This window comes from Musca domestica, unplaced genomic scaffold (genome assembly GCF_030504385.1).
Source record: "Musca domestica strain aabys unplaced genomic scaffold, Musca_domestica.polishedcontigs.V.1.1 60, whole genome shotgun sequence".
NCBI classification, from domain to species: Eukaryota; Metazoa; Arthropoda; class Insecta; order Diptera; family Muscidae; genus Musca; species Musca domestica.
Window position 1 is genome coordinate 4,304,980 of NW_026712364.1, and position 25,058 is coordinate 4,330,037.

The 25,058-nt window shown below is 33.4% G+C and overlaps 1 protein-coding gene across 4 annotated transcripts in view; it reads left to right on the top strand.

Moving 5' to 3' along the window:
- LOC101894875 (teneurin-a) overlaps nucleotides 1–25,058 on the top strand; it is a 568,898-nt gene that overhangs the window by 357,032 nt on the left and 186,808 nt on the right. For all 4 annotated transcript variants that reach the window (XM_059129381.1, XM_059129382.1, XM_059129383.1 and 1 more), the window contains one exon: nucleotides 5,797–5,903. In XM_059129381.1, the coding sequence (XP_058985364.1) occupies nucleotides 5,797–5,903 (107 nt within the window). The remainder of the gene's footprint in view (nucleotides 1–5,796; nucleotides 5,904–25,058) is intronic.

The window sequence follows — 25,058 nt, forward strand, 5'->3', positions numbered from 1 at the left end:
GCTGTTGAAATGTCCAAGGTCTGCGGCCAAAATGTTTGCGTGCCTATGGTTTTAATACACCCTCCAGAATATTTTCGCGATAAATTTTATGACGGCCCACATCATCACCATGGCCGGCGTTTGAGTTCTGGTGGCCAATCGAAGGTGCATATTTTCAGCTGACCTCTTTGGCAAGTTGACACGATCATTTTGTTATTTACAAACTGCTGGACAACGAATGATTTTTCATTGGAGAAAACCAAATTCGGCAGTTCACCACTTTCGGCCAAGCGAAGCAACTTTTTAGCTTTTTTGAGTCTATTTTCTTTCAGTTGCGGTGTTCTTGCACTTTTTGGAATTTCAATAGCTTTACCCCGAGCTCATTTTTCAATATTTGCCGAATGGAATATTGTGATATGTTCAGCTCACGAACCATTTTTCGGCCACTGCGACGCGGGTTTCGATCAAGTCGCTTCTTTACTTTTCGAACCATTTCTGTTGATGATGCTGTTTTCTTTCGTCCACTTCCTTGTCGTCGGGCTACACTACCAGTATCACAGTAACGAGCGATGGTACGAGACACAAAAGATTTATTCACATTTAAATGCACTCCAGGTCAAACTATAGCCACTTGTGGTGTCCCATCATACTATCACGCTTGAATTCCATCACGAATAACTTTTTTTCTGGAAAAATCTCACCAAAGTGCTTTTGTACGCTTGTAAACAATATAATGATCGGTCACTGGAATAATTTCAACAGCTGTCGGATGAGTGGCTTAAAAATGACAGTAGTCTGAAGTTTGTTGCAGTTTTTTTCATCTCTCCCCGTATCTTTAGGACTTCTAACTAACTTTTTATTCCTTCTTAAATATATATATTTTTTAAATTTATATCGTTGTTAGTTATTAAATATTAGTCATTTAAAAAATTTAAATTGAATATTAGTCATTTACAAAAAATTAAATTAAATTGTAACAATACAAGTGTTGCCTTGTCATTTATTAATAAATACAGCAACATTTTTCACATTAAACAAAACATACATACACAGCAAACAATTCCATTTCGTTTTGAACATGAAAAAAGGGATTTAATTAATTTAGTACACACAACAACAACAGCAACATTAAACATTGATGTAACGCCAGACAAGTCCGCAGAGCAGACAAGAGTGGGTCACACAAGACAACAGCCGACAAAGGACATCTAAAGAAATTAAAAATGAAAGCAAGAGAAAAAAAAAAAAACAAAATAAACTTAATGTGTCAACTGGACTACAATGTATGTACACAATTTTATATATATAGAGAACATGTTGATGATTAAAATGTGGACTATAAGGTGGGTCTACCACAATTTCAACCAATTACATTTTCATAACTTAAAATCTACTCAAATAGTGACTTGACCTATATATTGGCTAAAAACTCTTAAGTCAATTATGTCAATCAAGAAATTTCTTAATAAAAAATTTACACTGACTTCGGAAACGATCCATTTTTTTTGTTAATTTTTGTTATTTATTTAGAATCCAAAGTTCCACTCTTGAAGGACTCGAACATTAAAGTGTGAAAGCCAGAAACATAAGCAAAACATCAAACATAAATGATTGGATCGAACACTACAAACATCCACGCTTAAAGATCTTAAACTAACGAGTTGTAAGGTCTCAATCAAGCTTCTACAAAAGGCATCAAACATCTACATTTGAAGGCCTTGAATATCAACTCAAATGTCCATGTTGGATTTAATGCGATAAAAATTATTTTTAGCCGGGCCGAACTTTGAATTCCCTCCATCATTTGGAACGATTTTGGCAATTCTCAAAAACAATAAAATCCATTAAAAATTCTGTTAAAATCTAAAAAATACATAATGTAGCTGTTATATTAGGGTCTATACGACGACATGGACCTGCATAGGTAAATTTTTCATAAGTCATTATAATATTCAAATGCGACACCTAAAAAATCGGTGAATAATGTATCTAAAATCATCAAAATACCGTATATCAGTAGGTACCGTTAGACAATTTTCTGTCGTAGGCTGTAGTATCCATTACGCACTTCAAATACCAAATTTTAAACAATTCCGGTGAATAATGTCGCTAAAATTATCAAAATACAGAATATCGGGAGGTACCGTTATATGGGAGCTATACAAAGACGTGGACCTGCAGAGATAATCTCCTGTTGTAAGCTCTAGCATCAATTACGAACATCAAATACCAAATTTGAAAGAATTCCTGTGAAAAATGTCGCTAAAATCGTCAAAACACCGAATATCGGGAGGTACCGTTATATGGGGGCTATACCAAAGCGTGAACCTACATGGTCCATTTTTAATACCAAAAGTCCTGCATGCATAATATACATTTGAGTAAAATTTTATGAGTCTACTTCAATTCTTTCGGAAGCTAGAGTGATTTCCACAGACAGACAGACCGACAGACGGATAGACGAACAGACGGACGGACATCGCTAAAACGACATAGAAATTAAATACTGATAAAAATATATATAATTTGTGGGGTCTAAAATGTATATTTCGAGGTGTTACAAACGGAATGACAAACTTCATATACCCTCCAACTTTGGTGGAGGGTATAAAGTCAATTAATTTGTTAAATATCAAAAAACAAAAAACATTTTTTTTTTATTTTTTTGGAAAATTTTGGATTTTAAGGTTTTTAACAAAAGTTTTCTGTGAAAGCTGAATTGGCCGCCCAAAATTTATTTTCAATTTTCCAATTTTTAATAAAACCACAAACTTTAGGCTGACATTGGCATTTTACCCTACCCCTCTTATTACCCCCCAAAAAAATCTCTTATTTTTTTCCTTGAAAACATTTTCTCCGTCTCATATGTATGTATATATGTATGAGTATGACAAAATATTAAAACAACATGGTCAATTTTAACAGCATTTTACAAACAAGTGTTTTTTTTCGTTCTGCAACATCACATGGTACCCACCAGCAGCAGAAGCAGCAGTCAAGCGGTACTACCACTTTAAGCGACATGTTAAATAAACAAAACAAAATAATAAAATAAAATTTTATAACAAATAAAAAAAAAACGGAACACAAACATGGCAGCATACAAACAACATTAAACTAAATTTACATGTATACACACGCATACATTCATACATGGCTACCCCCTTTTTTATAGATGTAAAAATATTCAAAGGATATGAATATTCATATCAAAGGGTGGGGTGGGGATGGGAGTGTGGGTTTAACATGCCTAGGATGCTGGTGTTTGAATATCACATCACATCTATAATGATACACAAACAACGGCAGCAACAACACCAGCATCAGGAACAAAGGAGAAAATGTTAATCAACACCCTGGTTTAACAACATCAACAACTGGACCCTACGAACTACCAGTAAAAATATTATATTTTACATGCCATTGAAGATGGGGTTGTTTTTGCTGTTGTTTCGGGCTTACATGAAGGGACCATGTTTAATTCATGTAGCCAATTTTTTTATAGCATCCTTTATCAAGAGGAGGAGGAGGGTATACTAAGTTGGTTGGTTCATATATGGGGAGTTATTGCAAAAAAGTTATGGATTAGGTGAGGATTTTGTAGTGACATTTTAAATAGAGAATTTTTCAAATTCAAATTTCAAACATTTTTTAAGGGAGTAGATATGTCCCTTTTCCAAACTTCGACCCTGAGGTCCTTCAAAAAACAATTATTCGAAAAATTAAAAAAAAAAAATTAAATCAATTAAAAGTGTCATTTGAGTAAATCGTTTCTCCTCAATCAACTAAAAATCAATTTTCCAATGTTAACTTTCCGACCCAATGTTTACTAAAATCGAAGGGGATAAAATTCTAACTATTGAGTTTGAATTATCATGCCAAAGTAGTATTTTAATAAAAACAAGAAAAAAAGTAGTAAGTTCGGTGGGGTCCAACTTAGAATATCCTCCACCATTTGCAACAAATTTGAACATTCTCTAGAAAAAAAAAAAATAAAAAATAAACTCCGTTAAAGACCGAATATAGGGAGTTACTGTTATATTGGGCTATAATCGAAGACATAGACCTACTTTATATCCATAGGCCATTACGATATTCGAATATGAAACTTGAAACAATTCCGGTAAATAATGTCGCAAAAACATCAAAATACCGAATGTAGGGAGGTACCGATATATGGGACTATAAGAAGAACTGAACCAACATGAAGACCTGGACCAACATAGACAATTTTTCGTAACTTCAAATACGAAATTTGAAACACTTCTGGGGAATAATGTCGCTGAAAATCGAAATTGGGGAGTTACCGTTATATGGGGGGGCTATACGAAGACCTGGACCTGTATAGACAATTTTCTGTTATAGGCTATAGTACCCATTAGGAACTTCAAATATCAAATTTGAAACAACCCCGGTTAATGATGTAATAAAAATAAAAATCTAAAAAATACCAAAAATCATAAAAATATCGGATATAGGGAGGTACCGTTATATGGGGGCAGGACATGCATATTCAATTTTTTTGTCATTGACTCTAATACCCATTCGGAACTTCAAATACGAAATTGAAACAATTCTGGTGAATAATGTCATAAAAATAAAAATCATAAAAATACCGAAAATCATAAAAATACCGAATATAGGGAGGTACCGATATATGGGGTCTATAAGAAGACCTGTAATAGCATAGCCAATTCTCCGTCATAGACTGTAGTACCCATTAGGAACTTCAAATATAATAATGGGAATAATGTCGCTGAAATCCGCAATCAACCTAGTATGGCGAGTATATGTCGCTTAAATCATGAAAATGCAGAAAATAGGAAGGTACATGGGGGCTATAACTAAACGTGGACCAATATAGCCTAATATTAAAAGACCTGCAGACGAAACACAAATTTGAGTAAAATTTTATCAACCTACTTCAATTCGTACGGAAGTTGGACTGATTTCCACAGACCGACAGACATAGCTCATAGTTAAATCGACATAAAATTTTATGCTGATCAGTAATATATATACTTTGTGGTGTCTAAAATGTGTATTTCGAGGTGTTACAAAAGTAATAACAAACTTGATATACCCACCATACTATGGTGGAGGTTATAATAGGTTATGTGTTAGCTGTGGGTTTGATATTGAAATTTTGAGTATAGAATACCTCAAAATCGAAATATTCCTAAAGGGAATATATATATGTATATTTTGGCCAGAAAGTAATCCTGATTAAATAGTAAATATTAACATAGTAATATAGTTCAGAAGATCGCCAAAAAAACGTGTGAAGATGGGGATATGGCGTGATTATAAGGGCCACCATTTTTGAAAATGTCTCGTAATACTTAAATTTGAGATAATACTAAGATGTCACATGTCCCACAAAACACTATTTAATTATACTTACCCATTCACATATTTGCCATTTTCAATTAATTATCGAAATATTAAAAAGGCAGCCTAAAAAAATTGAGGGGATCACATAAGGTATCCAAAATCTCCAAAGTTCACTGAAGATCATATTTTGACCTTATAAATATTTTGTTTTTTTTCCGACTACGAAAAATGTCAACCCAAAAAATACCTCTACAAACTTGCCAGTTTTTTCTCAATATATTTTGGAACCATATTTATTCAATTTTAAGTTCTGCATCCATGACTAAAGGTATATCTTATACGGGGATAACAAACTCCAATCTCACCTATTTTTATTATCTTATTTACATATTACCTCTACATACCAACCCCTTCATCTGTTATATCTATTTGAGCTCTAATATTGTCTCTTCTCTCACTCTCTCATTCTCTTTTTTATTTCAGGTTTCACATAGATAAGCGTTGTCAACACCGTTGTTCCTGGAAATGTTTGAGTATCGCCTTAATTCTAATATCAGTCGTCCTAACAGCCATGTTGGCATATTTTGCAGGTAAGAGACCGACCAGCTTCTATGTTTATTTAGCAATTTCATTATAAAGCACACAAGAACAGCAGATCCTTGGCATTTTTCTATTCATGCAGTCTTATTATCTAACGTTTATGTGAATATATGTGTTTTTTCCGTATATGTATGTAAATAGCTATTATGAATATGTAAACACATTCAGGAAGCATCTACATGATGTGTGCTGTTGTTTTTTTTTTTTTTTTTGTTCTTGTCTTCTCTATGTCATGTTAAGAGGACATGCTTTTGTCATCACATGACTAGTCATCAGCTAACAACAGTTAGTTATATTCAAATAGTTTTAGATTAATTAAAACTAGCTGGAGATTAGCTGGCGCGCAATGGTGGCCGGCAGATGGAGGATGGAAGAGGAGGTGTGAAATTAAATAAATGGTGAAGGGGGCGGGGTTTGTTTGTATTCTTTCTCTTAATGTGATTAGCAAACACTACCTTTGTGTTGTGAATGCCATAAGTGAATGTTAGCCGTTTTTTTTTTTTTTGTTTAATGAGGGTTAGTTTTATGAGGGTCTTTTGTACAGTTTCAAGGATTTGGACAAATAAGATTTTTTTAGAAAATACTTCCTAGAATGATGACACAATTCATTTTCTTAAAAGAAGATTAAAAAATACAAGTCAAAAAGGGTGTAATTTATTCGGCTCCAATTTTTCATATCCACCATTATGAGGAAAATCTATATAATGGAAAAATTATTGAAAAAAAAAAGAAGTTCAGTTCTTTGCTATATTATAAACCTACCCGTTTTAGCGAAATCTGCACCCGTAAAAGTATGCTATAAAGATGATAAATATAAAATGTTAAAGAATCACATTACATGTGTCTGAACCATGCCCTGTAAACTGGCCTTTATAAAGTAAAAATCAAAAATTAAAAAAAAGAAATACTCAGCGAAGTCCTGCCGGGATTGAACCCCAGATGTTGCTATCACAACGTTCGAAGCCATCAAACAATGTTTCTTAAAGGCCAGTTTACACATTATGAATGAATCACATGTAATGTGAATTTTCATATTTGTGTGTAGCATTTTTAGAGTATACTTTTAGGCGTTCCTCACTATTTTCAATCTAAAAAATTACAAATTTTCTTTTTGGTTTCGAGGGCGCTTCAAGTACAGTACACACAAATGACTCCATTATCATATGTGAAGTAGCCCATTTGTTTGGAAAATGTGTCTAAAATATGACAATACTAAAAATATGATTCACTCAACTTTTAAATGAATAGAGTATAGAGTTTTAATTTTAATTTAAAGACTGTTGGGTTTTTATAAAAATGGAGGATATAAAGGTCACTTCAAATTCAATCATAATGTGGTACTTAGCCTTAAATCATCCACACCAAACATGTCTGATAAACTTTTTAATCAACAGCAAAATAAGTCTCAAAAAAAAAAAATAACTCAAAAAATTTTCCAGGTTTACAACAATTAGTTAAGTCGATGGTGCTTTTTCAGAACCTTTAATTTATATCCTACCTATACCTCCACACATCGTCCCTAAGCTATATTAAATATTCGTTTACGTATCCCAGTCTAGGATAGGCATCGACTTTAAACATTTCTAATTTCGAATTCAACAAAAAAATCGAATTTTGAGTTAAGCATTTCTATTCACTAAACTTAAAATCTGTTTTCGATTTCGACTTCCCAACCCAAAGTCAACTAAAATCGGGTGTATACACTGAGAAACCAAAGAAACTAATCAAATCAAATGTGGCCAAGAACCTCGCAGTAGCTGAAATCAGGTTAAGCCTTTATATAAGTGCCATACCAAAACGCGGACCGGTATTGATTTCTGCTTGGAGGTTTACCAAGAGCTCAAAACAGGAAAATTTGCCGGAATTAGTTGAAAAGTGTACCTAAAACATAAGAAATTCCTGAAATCCCCTTAGCTGGAACCTATACTTTTGCGAAGTATGAAGAAGATTATGAAGATTATGTTAGAGCCCATAATCCTTTGCTGAGAAACTAAAACCTTCCTGAGTTTTGATCTTGGAAACAAATCGAATTACCTCCACTTAAAACGTTCCCCTTCTCAGACCCTGACCCTAAAATTGTTGTACAGTGTAATAAAAACTTAAAAGGTCATTATTCGTAACATACTTGTAGGCTCAAATAACATTAAAAAAATCGTAAACCATAAATCGTAATCAGGTGTTTCGAAAGTTGATTGTGAAAAGTCGATATGAGACTTTTAGGACCAGCATAAGTCGATTAACCTATGTTCGGGTTCAATATATACTGTTTATACCGATTCACGAAAAATTTCCAATATCTTTACCATAGAGTTAAATTTGTCTAAAATTTCACATGCTGAACTCTAAACTAAAAACGCATTTTTCGTTGCATACTTTTTGGCTCCAAATCTTAATCGTCAAATCAAAATTCTGTTACAAAACGACGACTTGCGATTTTAACTCCAGAGAAAGTCGATTAAATGAATGTCGTACTTCCTATATCTTGGTTTTACAAATTCACGCGAAATATCTAAAATGTTACTTTGGGGTTAAGTTTCTTTAAAATTTCCCGTGAAGAATACAATACTAATTAAATTCGCATTATTTGGATTAAGCCAAACTATAACAGCTTAAATTCTAATTATTTTTCATAGAAAACAGGATCCTACTTACACATGTACATATGTGTGTGTGTGTTTGTATGCTCCAAAGCTTTGCATAAATTATAACAAATCCTGGCCCACGGGTGGTGGGTTTACGTGTACGGGTTTTTTATTTTCGTACCAAAGTCTTTCACCTTTAAATGCTAATCTTATTAAAAATGTATGCTCGCACACACACACACACAGACACGTGAATATGGGAGATATTAATGTATGTGTATGTATGCGTACATAACATTTGTCCACACACACGGTTCTATACAAAATGACGGACATGATGTGTACATTTCTGTATAAAGATGTGTTTATTTTGTTAATGAGAAGCTTTTTAACATTTTCAAACTGGGATCATGTTCACTATCTAACTGTCTGCACGTCTGTCTATTCATTTGCTTAGTTTTTTTTTCTCTCTCCCCCTCAGCCGTTTTACGCTGCTTAATTGGTATGTATTTATGTTAAACAAACACTACTGCTTAATCGTTTATATGCGCAAGCATGTAGATAGATGTACATATGTATGTAAATATCCAATATATATGTATGTGTGTGTATATATATCCTGATAACACACGTCCCATTTGGTATTATAACAACACTAATGCCATCTAATTTGACTTTATTCTAGCAGGAATAATAATGTTAGTGCTCTGGGCAAAATTGTTTTAGTTTTTCGATGAGGAAATGAGCATATTAAACGCCGTTTTGTAAACGCTGCAAACTAGCAGGGCTAAAAAAAGCGCATAATAAATGCCAGCTGGCAAGGATCATTGTAGTTTACATAGAGAATATGAGTGTTATGGCCATAGAACAATGAGAATGCTGGGGAAATGTCAATACTAATTAACCCTTCCTGTCATGAGGTCCTAACAAAAAAAATTTCAAGCAGTGAATTTTTTCATGCGTTTTCTATGATAAATTAATCTCTCCCAAACTTACCTACTAGCCGAAATTCTCGGCAAACTATTTAAATTTCTATAGCTTCCATAAATTTGTTATTTCACTCCGCCCCACCCAAATTTCGAAAAAAAGATAAATTAGTTTGCTTACCACGACGATTATGATGAACATTAATTAATTTACGCACATAAATTATTTTAACACCATATAAATGTCATACTTGTACAATTTGGAAAATAATTTCTTACCGCAAAGTTTGGTTGCCAACGTATAGCACCCCCTCGCCAAGTAAATCACCAACCATCATCGTCATAACAACAATTCCGAGTGATGAGTGCAAAATGAGAAAATAAACTCAATTAAACTTTTTCGAAAACGATGTTTTATAGAAATGTTATTGTTGTTGCTGGAATTTTGTTATATTCTCTTTCCCAACAATAAAGTTGGGAAATGTGTTGTTGTTGTTGGTGGTTTTTTTGGTAATCTATTAATGTCAGTGGCAGAAGGGAAAAGAGAATGGTTTTTGAAAAAAATAAATTGAACATTTAATTTTTATTTTTCAAAAACGATTAAACATTTGAATAAAACCACCTACATAAATAGGAAAAATAGGTAATATGAAAATATTTTTATAACTCCCTCCATACTACATTATATTTGATATTTCGTTTGTAACTCCTAGGAATAAAAAATTCAGACCCAGAATAGATTCTATGTCTTCTGTCCGTCTGTCTATGGAAATGAATGTAGCTTCTTCACGAAAGGATGTAGGGTGAAGATGTATTTTAGATCTGTAGAATTATGGGTATTGAAAATGGGATATACCTATAGGAAACATCCTTACAGAGAATTGTACACATAGATTTGAGTTCTGGTGTAGGACCAATATACCCAATGTACAACCTTTATGCGATATTTTGGTTATTTATATCACACTTTTCCCTGAAATTGTATAAAATTTGTTATATGAAGTTCGTAATGGAAACCATCTCCACTCAAAGAAAATTGCGTATACAGGTCCATTTCTTGGCATAACCCTCAGATATATATACCTCCCAATATTCGGTATTTTCATAATTATAACATCAGTAATATGGCTAAAGAGGAGGTATATCATTTGATAAGACCAAAACCTGAAACATCGAAATAACAATTTAAGACTAGATCTAGATTTTTGTACTTCCAAAGTTCGCTGGATGATTTTTCATCAGAATTCTGTCAAATTTGTTATTTGCACTTCGTAATGGATATCACCTCTACTGATTGAAAATTGCTTATACATGACTACTTACGTCTTATAAGAACCCCCATATAAAGGTTCTAGCCATATGGCTAAAGAGGGTATATGTTTCATTAGATACGGCCAAAACATGCCTCATTGAAATAACGATTTTAAAGACTATATATCCCTTGGACCAAATCTGTTTCAGGAAATTTGGAGTCGATCTGGGTTGTCCGTCCGCCCGTCTCTATATGTGTCTGGCTTTTGCGCACGATAACTCTCTTAGAGAGTATTCGATTCGGTCCTATCTTGATATATCGCAATATTATTATCAAACTTCGATCGAATCTACGCATGGCAACATTCTTCCACTTCTTCTGGTACCTCCCACACAAAGGGTAAAACAGAAACTAATTTGCATCATAGAAGAATAAAAGATCATCCAAATTTGTGCAAGCTTTGCTAATCCTGAAGTCTCTATAAGTGCTAGGCCAGATGTGAAAATGGACAATATCGGTCCACTCTATCAAGAACATCACCCACAAAGGCTCAACATTTTGAATAATTATAACTCCGATAAAATGTGATATAAAAGTTCGAGTGACTTCAAATTTCGCTCATGTCAATATTTCTACCATCACAAGATATAGTATGAAAAACGCAAACAACAGACCACTCCTTCTGGTACCTCACCCACAACGGGTCAAAATTTTGGATAACCACTAAGCTCAAAAATGACCGTCCGATTTTCTTCAAATTTTACACAACACAATATCTGGAGTGAAGATCGCATATATCGGTCCACTCGCAATAACCATAAAGCTAAGAAAATGCGGAATGAGGTTTCGATTACTTTCAAACTGGACCCAAAATCTGGTGTAAAGATGGAATATATCGGTCAACTGCTTCTGGTACCTATCCCAGGGGTCAATATTTTGAATAACCATGAAGCTCATAAACTTCGAAAATTGCCATCCGATTCTCTTCAAAATTTCACATCTCCCAATTTTTCTATTAACAAAATATCTGGGAAGTAGATGAGATATATCGATCCATTTCTTCTGGCCACTCCCCCCACAATGGGCAAAATTTAGGCATAAACTTAACTTATATAAAATGTGAGAGTAGCATTGTTTTCAAATTTCGAACATCTCAATATCTAGTGTTAAGGTGGGACGTATCAGCCCACTCCTTCTGTTACCTCCTCCACAACGGATCAAAACTTAAAATAACCAAAAGGCTCATAAAATGTGAAATAAAGATATAAATGTCTTAAAGTTTCACAAATTCAATATTTCATGAAGATCACAAGATCTGGTGTGAAGTCGATAGATATCGGACCCCCATTCTCTTACCCCCACCACAAAGCGTCACAATTTTTATGTTTATATCTTTCATATATTGCGAAATAAGTTAAGGATTCTTTTCCAACTTGGTAATTTGTTTGAGCGCTTAAAAGTGTGCTATAAAAATGCAAAATCTAAAATGTGAAAAATTTTCAGAGGCTGCCAAAAAATATTTCCTTTTCTTAAGTCCTTTTTGCACCTCAGTTCTTCTTTTTTTCTTTTTTAAAAAATAAATCCATTATTTTACTTCAAATTATACAAAATTTAGCACAACCAACCACCATAAAACCTCAAATGTCATTTGCAATCGGCTTAAATTTGTCCCTCTTTAAAACGCTCTCTCACACTCAAATATTATCACGTAATCTAACAAACAACAACAAAAAAAAACTTCTAATTAAATTAGTTTCTAATAGCATAAAGTTGTTATAATCACGTTCCATTGTTCTCTTGGTGGTGTCTGGCTGACTGGCTGGCTGCTCTTAAGTTCTGCCATTGCTTGCTGTTCCTAAAGACAAAAAGCAATTTTCGTAACCCCTAAAAGTATGCAGCATCATTACCATAGAAAATTTAAAATTATCTATGCAACACTTTTCATTACATTAAACTGGTGGTTTTCTCTGCTGTGTGTTTTTGTTTCTTTAGATGTTGTGGTCGTTGTTGTTATTGTTGTTGCTGCTGTTTTTTTTGCCATGGTATATGGTTGCCAGAGCGTATAAATAAATTAATGACTAAACGAGTATTTTGTGTGTGCCCGCATGTCTGCACTGATTTACTGTATGTGATGTTGCCATCACCATCGCCACCACTACCACAGCCACTATACTTAAAAATTCCTTGTTGTTCTGAACGGGGGGGGGGAGCGTCGGAAAACATTTTCACAAATTTTGGGAAAACTTCCCAACAAACAAAAAAACAGACAATTATGGAAAAAGGCTTGCAGAAGAGCTCATCAACCATAAGCAACGGACCGTTGTTAAGTAACTAACAATTTTTTGCAAACCCCTCTCCCAGTAAACGATAGAAAAAAACTTCTTCCAAGGGAAACGTTAAGAGTCTGCATTGAAACCAGATAGCCAAAATTTATGTTTTAAGGTTTGTTTAAACGCCATCAATAGAGCGTATACACTTGCTCAGTCCAAGTCCAAGTGAGATGAGTCCCGCGCCGGGAAAGTGAAATGAAAAGTGTAAAGAAGACAACACCCAAAAGTAAAGTGTTGGTTTGTTGTGTGTGTGTGTTTGTGTATCTCTAACTCCCTCTTGTACATTGAACACAACATCACAACACCATGGGTAGCAGTCATTGTGATAAACATTGAATCTTTGAAACATTTTTCGTGCTGTTTTTTTTGGGGGGGGCATAAGGAGTTCCGCCAGGGAACAGGGGAATATATTTATGCAATTTATTATCAACCCTATATTTTGTAACCATAGTAAAGCTGCCAAGTATGGAACACCAACAAAAAAAATATTCGCCATCATTTATGCTTTTATCTGCTATGGGGGACGCTAGTCTTTACTGGGGGGTAGTACTTTCTTTTGTTGCTTGTTTTTATTTTAGTCTGTTGCTGTGATTTACAACTTTTCAAGTCAAAGCAATTACAACAATAGCAAGTAACAACTGAGAAAAAAAATAAATATCAAAAGAACCGACACAAAAACTTAATAGACAAAAGTGTAAGAGACAAATGGTGGGACAATATAAATGACGCCCCAAAATTTTGTTTTGGTTAAAAAATATACGACCCTCCCAACCATATGAATGAACCCCAAGACCCACACATTTTTGCTTTTATCTTCTGTGAGTTTCACTTTAATGAAATTATTTTTCCCTAAAAGTATGCTAGCGTTTTTTTTTTTCATTTGCCCAAATTTTGCCGGTCTGCAGAAATTGTTATATTTTATGTACACATGAAGGTCTGCGGAAAATATTTTGAAGGAGGTTTTGATGTAGACAAATTACCAGAACAAAGGCCATAGCATTGAAGTTAAACAATTAGACTAAGAGGAATCTTTACGTGTCTAATTCTTCGACAGAGTTGAACAACAATAGCGGCAATGAAAATTAAGAGAATTCCATACAAAAAGAAAATTTCCGAAAAATAAAGGAAACAAAAATAGATTTTCATAAAGGGTGATTTTTTTTAGTTATTATCTTTTTGGTAACACTGGCATTTCGTATTGTGTTTCACTGTCAAACATATTTAGTTTGGTCTATCAAAATAAGTGCTCGCTTAAGAATGTTCACCCTTATTTAGCATTTAGGTTTCTAAAGGGTTTAAAAACCTCTTCGCAAAAAATATTTAATGTAGGTCAATGTTCTGGAGTAGCGACCATATATTCCGTTTTTATTTATTTCGCGGATCTTGACCACGATTTGGTTAAAAAATTGTATTTAGGCTATTTTAAGTAGAGAACCTTATTACCGAAACATTTAAAAATCGGTATATACTTTGGTATAGTCCCTATATAACAGACCATTTCCTGTTTCTAAAAGACCTTTACAAAAAATTCTTTTGAAGAAAAAGTCCTAGAAAAATTCTGACTGCATCAACTTTGGACCCAAGCAGCTGATTGCATTATGAAAAATTGTTTGAACATCCTTAGGGTATGCTACACATTTTCCCATAACTAACTAAGCAGAGATTTTTTTTCTTAGAATACCTCAACCTGTACTCTTGGCCAGACTTAAAATATGCTACAATAGAAGCTTTTTGTTCTTATAATGCTTTAATCAATACTTTCAATGTAGGTCAATATTTTGGTGCAGCGCCCAAAAATCTTGCCCAGCCTTAAAATATGCTACATATTTTCTTATAACTCAATCGTGAATTTTGTGATCTTACAATGTCTTAATCAATAATAATTTTTAAACATATTGCCTCTCCCATTTTAACAAAATCATTTCAAAATATTTGTCTGGCTATTGAAAGTATTACGTCCATAAGAAACCTGAAATGTTGTCATTCTTAAGAATATCTAGACTTGTTTTTGCATATTAAATACGAAATTAGAGAAATTTAAGAGATTTCCCTAAAAAACGAAAGGCGAACAAAAGTTGGAGTTGGACACAAACAGCTAATTCCTTCATGTAAAACTTTTGTCCAGCCTTAAAATATGCCACACATTCTTAGAATAATTTTATTGACGTACTAATTTTTAAAAGTAGCCCTGTCTAAATATCTCTTAAAATATTTCCAAATTATAGAATATTTAAAGTGTCCTTTTCATATAAAAACGAATTCTATCCAGAGAAGATCATCATAAGGTCTCCTTTTGAAATAAAGGTGAAGAGAAATTCCCCTACAAAATTTACCATTATAGAATACCTAATCTGTTTATAGTCCATATAAGACAATGAAAGGGTTCTCTGTTTCTGAAATAGCTTCAAAAATTCCCTGTTTGGGAGAAGGATGATGACAAATTCTGATTTTATCAATCTTGGACCCAAACAGCTGATTAGTGTATGAAAAATTCTTGTCCACCCTCAAAGTATGCCCCACTTTATACATCACATTTATAAACTTTCTAATTCTATTAAAAACTCCTTTTTTCCTTTTTATATGAAAGGTCTTTGAAAATACACAGAAGACCATTAAACAGCCTTCCCTTGTAATAAAAGTGAAGAAAAATTCCCTTACAACATTTTCCTCTATAGAACACGTAGTATGTTTATAGTCTACAAAAGACCAAGAAAGGGGTTTCTGTTTCTGAAATAGCTTAAAAAAATCACTCTTTGGGGAAAAGATGAAGACAAATGCTGATTGAAACTACTTTAGACCAAAACAGCTGATTGCTGTGTGAAAAATTCTTGTCCAGCCTTAAAGTATGCCACACATTTTTCCAGGATCTTTATTAACTTTCTAATTCTTAACAAAAACTCTTTGCATCCTTATTATATAAAAGGCCCTTTAAAATGTCCAACATGTCTACCTTTGAAATAAAAGTGAAAAAGATTTCTCTAACATATTACCTTCCACGAATACCTGAATTATTTTTCGTTTTTTATCTCTGAAATTTTTTAAAAAGAGTCCTTTTTAAAGGAGAGTTATAGATTATATCAACTTTAGACCGAAACTGCTGACTGCTTTATGGACATTTTCATGTCCAGCCCTAAAGTATGCCACATATTTTCTTATAACTCAGCAAATTAGTGTTTATCCTTAAAATCAGGTTCAGTGGGTATCTAAATTAAACAGAATTGTCGATTTTCAAACCGCGAGATGGTATTAACTTTTTCCATTTGTTTGCCTTTTTGTTGCCAAAGAGTCTAGTATGAACTGGGATCCAAGTATGAACTTCTCCGATCAGACGGCCTACCTCAGCAGGTTCTTCTTTACATACTCTCATTAGATTTGATGTGATCATGGTAAATGTGGTATATACGATTACCGCAATTTTTTTTCTGGACAGTTTCGAAGCGGCTTGGTTACGATTTTAAAATATTAATTATTTTATTTTACCTTGTGGTGAAACGTACAAAAAGTCCATCCTGGACTAAAGTAAAACATTTTTTTATATTAATTATTTTCATTTAATTTAATTTTTTTTTTGTTTTATGTTATATTTTCCTTTCAAGAAATATTAAAAATTTTGTTCGGATAATTTCCTTGACGCCCTTCCAAAGCACTGTCATATCCTTTAGTTTTTAAGACTGACTTTCTTTGCTTCCTAATTACCTAACAACAATTCTTTGAATATTTAATATTGTTATTGTTGTGAGATGTCTGTTGGTTTGTTGTTGTTGCTGCCACAAAACATCATTATATTTGGCAAATTTACAACTGGAGCATAATAAGCTTTTTGTTTGAATTGACGTTTACTGGAAATAGCAACAAATAAAAATGCCAAATATAAATGACATTACAAGCCATAATGACTTTGAATGTCGTTGGGCTGGTAGGTAGGTACTTACATCTCAGCCTATGGAGGACAAAAAATAATGACATGAAATGAACTCTTAACCAGTTCTCTGTCGAAGGAAAGTTTAATTATTATGAGACCAATAAATACCCAAGGAATGAAAATAACAATAACAAGCTTCAGCTCAAGTGGTAGCAAGACGAACAGGAACAACAACGCCAACAACAATCACAATAAAAAGTTGGCATATTAAATTACGCAATTTATCTTTATTTGAGAACATTTTGCAACACAATTATATTTGAATTGCATAAACAACACAACAGGAAAAAAACAAAAAGGAATAAAAAGCAAACAAACAGCCACAATAAAGTTGTATCAACATTTTGTAAATTGAACAGTCAGTCTGCCATGGAGCCAGTCAAGCGAACAGTTAAATAACCCCTGCCTGGCTGCCACACACAAACACACACTGCAACGAAAATCACAAGAAAGAGTTTTCATTTTGGAAAATAATTTATTTCTTTAAGATTGAGGGGGTGTGTTCGTTCCGTTTAGGATTTTTTTCCTTTGTGGTATTCATTTCCTTTCCTGGAAAGCAACTTCTTGGAAGTATGGGAACCCAACAAAAACAACAACAACAATATGGTTACAACTTTTATGGTTGCCACACAACAATTCCGCCATTTATTTCCGTTCCATTTATGTGGACAGGGAAGAAGAAGTTATTTTTATTTTGTCTTCGTTAATTTTTTTTGTTCTTTTGTTGGCAATTCCTGATATTGTTGCTTTCAGAAAATTTTATTGTAAAGGGTTACGTAGTATTGTTGTTGCTTTGTTGTTATTTGTCTGTCTGAGTTAGCTTTTTATTTGTATTGATGGCTGTTTTCCCAAAGTTTGCTTCTTCCCAAAAACAATTTTTCAAAGTTATTGTGTGGATGTTTTGATAAATCCTTATTTTTGTTTTGAGTTTTTAAAAAAAAATCCAAATAAAAACTGTTATAAAAATCTTTAAGGAATTGTAATGGATTTTTAGAAAAATGATCAAGTATTTAAACCCAACATTCTATTAATACAAATTTATTCTACAAATCGTGAGGATTGTCTAATGGAGATTTATGGTAGATTTTATTCTTTTTAAAAAAAATTTATGACATGTGCATAAACCATAGTTCTTTTATATTTCTTAATTATATCAACTTTTTATTTATTGAAGGCCTACGATTCAAAATTTCACCTACATGACTTAACATTTTCGACTAAAATATCCGGAACTATTTTAAGCTTCATTATCTCATTGAATGATTTTGAGAGACATACTCACGAAAAAGTACTAAATTATACTGAAAATGTAGACAATTAATGTTTATTTCCTAGAAATTGTGGTTTGCTATGAGAAAAGTAAATGATGACGCATACCTTTAGGTCCATTTTTATTTCCTTTTATTGAGAAAAATCACCTATTAAATTGGCTTGAAAACAAAGACTTTAAAAGTTTAGAGCTCATTTTAAATGGCAAAGTACAAAATAGTGAAAATTTCAAGTGATTCAAATAAGTACGACATATACCTTCAAAATACGAAAAATCGGGATGTACCGTTCTATGGGATCTAAACCCATTAATGCTCCTGAATCAAATATTTTTTGCAAGGCGAGAACAGACCCAATTGTAAATTTTTAGCAAATTTGGTTGGAACTTGTGGCATAACCTTTCAAATACCGAATATCTGGAGGTGTGATTGATTTACCTAAACATGGAGCAATATAGCCCACTTTCAATACCAATCGACCTGCATATACCACAAAACTTTGTGCCAGATTTCACAGCTATGGATTCAATAGACAGACATTGTTAAATTGCCTTATAATTTTATTATGATCAGAAATATATAGGGTGAAATAAAAAACTGCAATTAAGTCAAACGCCATAATTTTTACATTTGTTTTTTAAGTTTATTGAATGAAAGCAATAAATATCGGAAATAGCATCAAATTTTAGAATAAGTTTAGATTTGTTCGAATTGGTCACCTTTGGCACGAATTATGGTCTTCAAACGGCCAATAATACCTTCACACGCTGCCCGGATGTTACTCTGCGGTATTTTGGCTCATTCTCGGCGAAGAGCTTGTTTTAGGTGATCGACACTATGGTAGTTTTTAGTGCCAACCTTGCCTTCCAAAATACTCCAGACAGAATTGTCCATCGGATTGGTATCCGGAGATGTTGTTGGCCATTGTCCGCTGGAAATTAAGCGAGGAACCTCATTTTGTATCCATTCTAGGGAGGCGCATGCTGAATGCGATTGTGCTGAGTTCTGTTGGTATGTCCAAGGTCTGCGGCGAAAATGTTTGCGTGCCCAAGGCTCTAATACACTCTACAGAATAGATTATCGATAATATTCGACATTTATTCTGATGCCACGATCGATTAATATGAGCGGAGAGCGCCCAATGGCTGTTATGGCAGCCCACACCATCACCATGGCCGTCGCTTGAGTTCTGGTGGCCAACCGAAGGTGCAAGTTGGCAAGTAGACACGATCATTTTGTTATTTACAAACTGCTGGACAACGAATGTTTTCTCATCGGAGAAACCCAAATTCGGCAGTTCACCACTTTCGGCCAAGCGAAGCAACCCTTTAGCTCTTTTGAGCCTATTTTTTTCGGTGGCGGTGTAAGTTCTTGCACTTTTTGAATTTTCAATGGCTTTACCTCGAGCTCATTTTTCAGTATTTGCCGAATGGAATATTGCGATATGTTCAGCTCAAGAGCCATTTTTCGGCCGCTGCGACACGGGTTTCGATCAAGTCGCTTCTTTACTTTTCGAACCATTTCTGCTGATTTTGCTATTTTCTTCCGTCCACTTTCTTGACGTCGGGCTACGCTACCAGTATGACGGTAACCAGCGATGGTACGAGACACAAAACATTTATTTACATTTAAATGTTGGAGTGCGCTTGAATTCCATCACGAATAACTTTTTTCTGGAAATTTCTCTCGCTTGTAAACGATATACTGAGCTGTCACTGGAATAATATTAACAGCTGTCGGACGAGTGGCTTAGAAATGACAGCAGTCTGAAGTTGGTTGCAGTTTTTTGATCTCTCTGTGTATTTTTGTTTTGAGCTTTTTAAAAAATTTCAGAATAATAATTTAATTTTCCGGTATAGTTTTCTTTTAATATATAAAAGGTATTAAAACTCGAACATAGACTCTAATCTACAACTAAAGATGAAATTTCTTTCATTGAATTTAACTATTTATTTGTTGGTTTTTATTTATGAATTTATTTATTAATTTAGGTATAATCTGCCATTATTTATTTATTTATTATTTTATTAATTAATTTTAGTTTTAGTGTCTGTTTATTTATTTTTTATTTATCTAATCTTTTTTGATTTATTTATTTAATTATTTAATAAAATACATAAAAGAATAAATTAAGTTAAAAAAATTAAAAAAAACCGTCTTCCCTTTAGGCCTTACTTTATCACAATACAGTCTCCTAGTAACAACAACAACAACAACAAAAGCATTCTCCTTTAACGCAAACATTTTCAAGTTTTCGTATAGTAAAGTTTTTGATTTTTCCTAAGATTACTGTTTACATTTACGAAACTTGGAAGAAAAGCAGTAGGGTATTTCCGTTTTGTTAGGTCCTGTGTTTTGTTGTCTTTTTTTTTTTGGTGGCGAGCAAGTTAACATTATTTATTTTTTTTTTGTTGTTTATATAATAGTGGTTGTTGTCTTGCAATGTCTTCCGGTTTCGCGGGCGTTTGTTTTCTTTCTTCTTCTTTATTTTTTGCCTCTTGCCAAAGACAGAAGCAAGCGGGGAAGTGGAAGTCTTTGAAATTATTTTTTTATAAAATTTATGTTTCTTAAATTTATGTCCTTAGAGACATGGCACTAGCCATGCTTCAAGGAAATAAATAATACGCTACGCAAAAAAGAAAACTTAACACAACACTAAAAATGAAATTGTTTAAACTCTCTAAACAATAATAAATAACCTGGTAATGGTGTGTGTGTGTGTGTGTGTGTGTGCGTATACACCTAGATATGCATAGCACCTTTTGTGGACCTCCACGACGTTGTTATGCTAAGTGAAAAGGACCTTTAACTAATTGTGGTGTTTACGTGCGGTGGCATACTGTGGTGGCATTGTTGTTGTTGTTGCCGTTTTTGCTTTTATTCATTGCTCTTCTTTTTTTGTTGTTTATGGCTCTGTTAAAGACGTCACCTAACTTGAAATATTAAAGGTGCGTTGGTGCCATGAAATGTTTTTGTTTTAAACAACAACAAAAACAGAGATAGCAAAAAAAAAAAACAAACCTAAAAGCCATTTATTTTCCTAATCCTTTACCTTACCTACGTTTCTTTGGACAATTTTCGTTGTCCTTTTAAGTGTGGGTGAATGGTTGTTTAAGGGCGTGAGCGTGGTTTTTTTTTTCTTGCTTGCTTCTTAGCCTTTCTTTCTGTGTGTCCCTTTTGATATAATAGAATATTATGTTGGTTTGTTGGCCATTCGTTATGGTTGTCTTACGTTGCGTTTTTTCTTCATTCCATTACTTCAAGCTTATTTTACGAACAAAATTATTTTAAAGTAAAACTTTAGTGAATGCCATAAAATCATAACAAATTGTTAAGAAAGTTTTATTTTTGTGATATTTGTTGTTTATGAATTGTCTACATTTTAGGGTTATTCACAAATTTTAAGGGATTTTTTAAAGGTTTGCATGGGAGAATTTGTGGGATTTGAAAAATCTGTAGGAATGGCTTCTTTTTATACCCTACACCACATAGTTGTGAGGGTATTGTGTCTTTGTGCATTTGTTTGTGACATGGTAAAGAAAGATAGATAGACCCATAGTTACTTTTGAGGATCTTCATAAAATCACTTTCTGAGTCGATTTATGCCTGTCAGTCCGTCTGTCCATGTAGTTTTGGAACAAAATGCAGGTCGCATTTATTCCGATTTATAAGATTTTTTTCAAACAATATTTGTTGGGCCCAAGGACGAGCCCTATTGAAATTGGTGAAAATCCATTCAAATTTAGATATTGCTCCCATATATATCTTTCACCAAGTTCGGGTTAATTTTGCGCCAATATCAGTCCAAATTGCCTGAATTTTTGGCACATCCGACCAAATTCATTCTTGAATAATGTTCATAAAATTTGGAGAAATTCGGTTCAGATTCTCTGATTTGGTGTTTAAGTCTCTCACATTCGTTATATGCACTGCACAACAAGGTTATTTGATGCCGGGCATCAGATACAGATCGAAAATACCTCTGTCAAATTTTCTCAAGTTCGGTACAGGTTTGGATATAGCTCCCATATATATCTTTAAACAGTTTCGAATCAGTTGTGCAGCAAATGGCCAATATCAAGCCCAATGGCCTGAATTTTGGCAGGTTTATAGCTATAGCCCCCATATATATGTGTATCATCCGATCTGGCCTTTAGGTCCCTCGCATTCGTAATATGCACTCCACAACTATGATATATGGTACCTTGTAGAACTCAGAAAAATTTTTACCCAGATCTGCTCAGAGTTGGGTATAGCTCTCATATATATCCTTAACCCGATTTTAGGTTTATTGCGCAAATAATGGCTAACATCAGCCCGAATGGAGTAAATTTAAGTACGTACGTTTCCATTTGGTAGAACTCGGCTCTGATACATATATTTTTAATATAATCCTGCTTGAAGTGATATCATGCACCCTATACTAAAAATTTTTTAGAAAAAATTTTTATAAAAAAAAAATTATTTCGAAATTAATCAAGAAATGTTTTTTAGAAAAATTCAAAAATCGTATAATACTTAAAAATAAATTAGTTAAATAAATAATTAATTTTCTTCAGTAATTTCTTAAAATCTGTCGATGTCCTGTTTTTTTTTTTGCTGTACCAGATAATTCGGGAATCGTAAAATATTTAGAGGTACGTTCGCCCAAGGATAGCTTAAATTGTCCCCTCTTAAGTTCAAAAATTGTTAATTTTAATTGGTTTGATGTTGTATTCATTTTAATTTTATTTATTTTTTTACCCAAGTCGGTTCCCAGCCATCAATCCTCATTAATTATTTAATTTATTTTTCCCAAATATTCCCTTCTTCAATTAAGTTGCAATTTAATAGAACTCCTACGTATTTTACTGCATTTTATGCCAAGTGACATTCGCATTTTTTCCTCTTCTCTCCATTCCCCTCCCCCAATCCACTTCACGTAATTACAATCTTCTGCTGAAAATGTCATTTAACTTTGATTCATTTGATATGCTCAGTTTTTGTATTACTGGCAATAAATAGGCACATCAGTCCCTTAATGCATTGTGACCTAGTTTTTTTTCTTCCCAAGACTCTGACGAATGCAACGTAAAAGAGACAAGACATAGATGAGAAGGAGGAGAAACAGAGAAACTACAAATTGCATTCATTTTACAAAGAAATTCCATTATATTTTTCGATTTCGATTTCCCCAAAACGGAATTCGTTAAGGAACTTTATATGAGCTCAATGAAATTTTTGGCATTTTCATGTTGCATTTGAGAGGAGCTTTTCGTTTTTGGGTGAAGGAAAATAACTTAACAAAACAACAACAACAACCACAATCTAGGTATCCTTGAGAGTGGCCACAAATTGACACAGAAAGCGACATCAATAGTTTAATGGGGAAAACCAGGTACCATTTCAAACAGCAGCTATCTAGGGAAGGGGACGAAATTGCATTGAATTGAAATTAAAACCAGAAACACACAATTAAAAAAATGTGACATAATTGAAAGGGGAGTTCTCTGTTTTGCCATTAGCATTTCTGTTTTGATGTGGGTTCTGAGAATATTTACCTTAAATGACAATAACAGATGTATTCTAAGGAAGGAATCTATAAACATCTGGGAGCACACGGAGGGTATTTAAAAATAGGCAAGGAAATCCAGTGCAACAACAACAACCAATGACATATTTAAAAAAGGAAAAAATGGATAACGGTATCCTTATTGGGCAACAACCATTCACATTCACCTACATCACAGAGTCAATCTAAGGACCTGGCCGGCCATTCGTTGTGGTTAAGTTGAGAATAAAAATTGAACAAAAAAAAAGAAAAACAAACAACAAACAACAAACAAATATCCTTTGCTCCCCCACTCTCTTTTTATCTCCCTCTCTCTCTCTCTCTCGCATATAACCATTGGCCACAATTCGTCATGGTCTTGCATTTGCAACATCACTGATGGGAAATTTTAAACTACATTGTCAGTGTATCTGTGTGTCCGTTTGGTAACTATGACAATCATGAAACAGAGCATAACGAGCGATACTCTTAAAAATCGATTAACCCATTTCCGATGTACTCTTCAAATGACTACCACTACAATAACTACTACTGCAATGCGCATATTGCAACAGACTGTGGCAAATTGTTGAAACGAACCACTTCATAGTGTAGTAGAGTAGCAGAGAGGGTGAGAGATGCCAACGAAAAAGGAAAACAAGACACTGTATCTCGCCATAGATACCAATTGCAACATCTAGATGTGATGCTACCAGATGACAATGTATGGGTGAAATAAAATATAGAGAAAAGTGATTTTAAAAATAAACAAACAAACACACATACAATTATAGATTCAATGATGACTTCCGGATATCGATATTTTTCAACTCTCGAAGTTTCTATCACAATAATTGACATCCAAGTATTTGACAGACCTATCCCATTTGGGAACAAAGGTTAATACTTTAATACACTCTTAAACCGTATTAAATGTAATATGTATCGACTCCAGTATGATCGCACCTACCTTTAATATTGACTATTATTACATTACAAACTAGACAAAGTTCCCTTCGATTCGGCACAATATTGAGGCTCAATTTTTGTAGCATCAGATTTTAATTTCACATTATTATAAAGAACTGTAGTAAAAATTGATTTTTTAAAGAAAATATCTTTAATTTCAACTTTTTTAGTAACAAAATCCGGAACCTGCATATAGTAACGATAATAAAAGTGGAAGATCGCCTGATTTTGATTTTTGAAATTTTTTCAAATTATTTTGGAGTTTCAAGATATATTTTAATTTGGGAAGGAGGTTTGGCCACTCTCTAAATGTAAACGTCTTAGATCCTGACTTAAGTCTAGTTGGCAAAAGAATAATTCGAATTT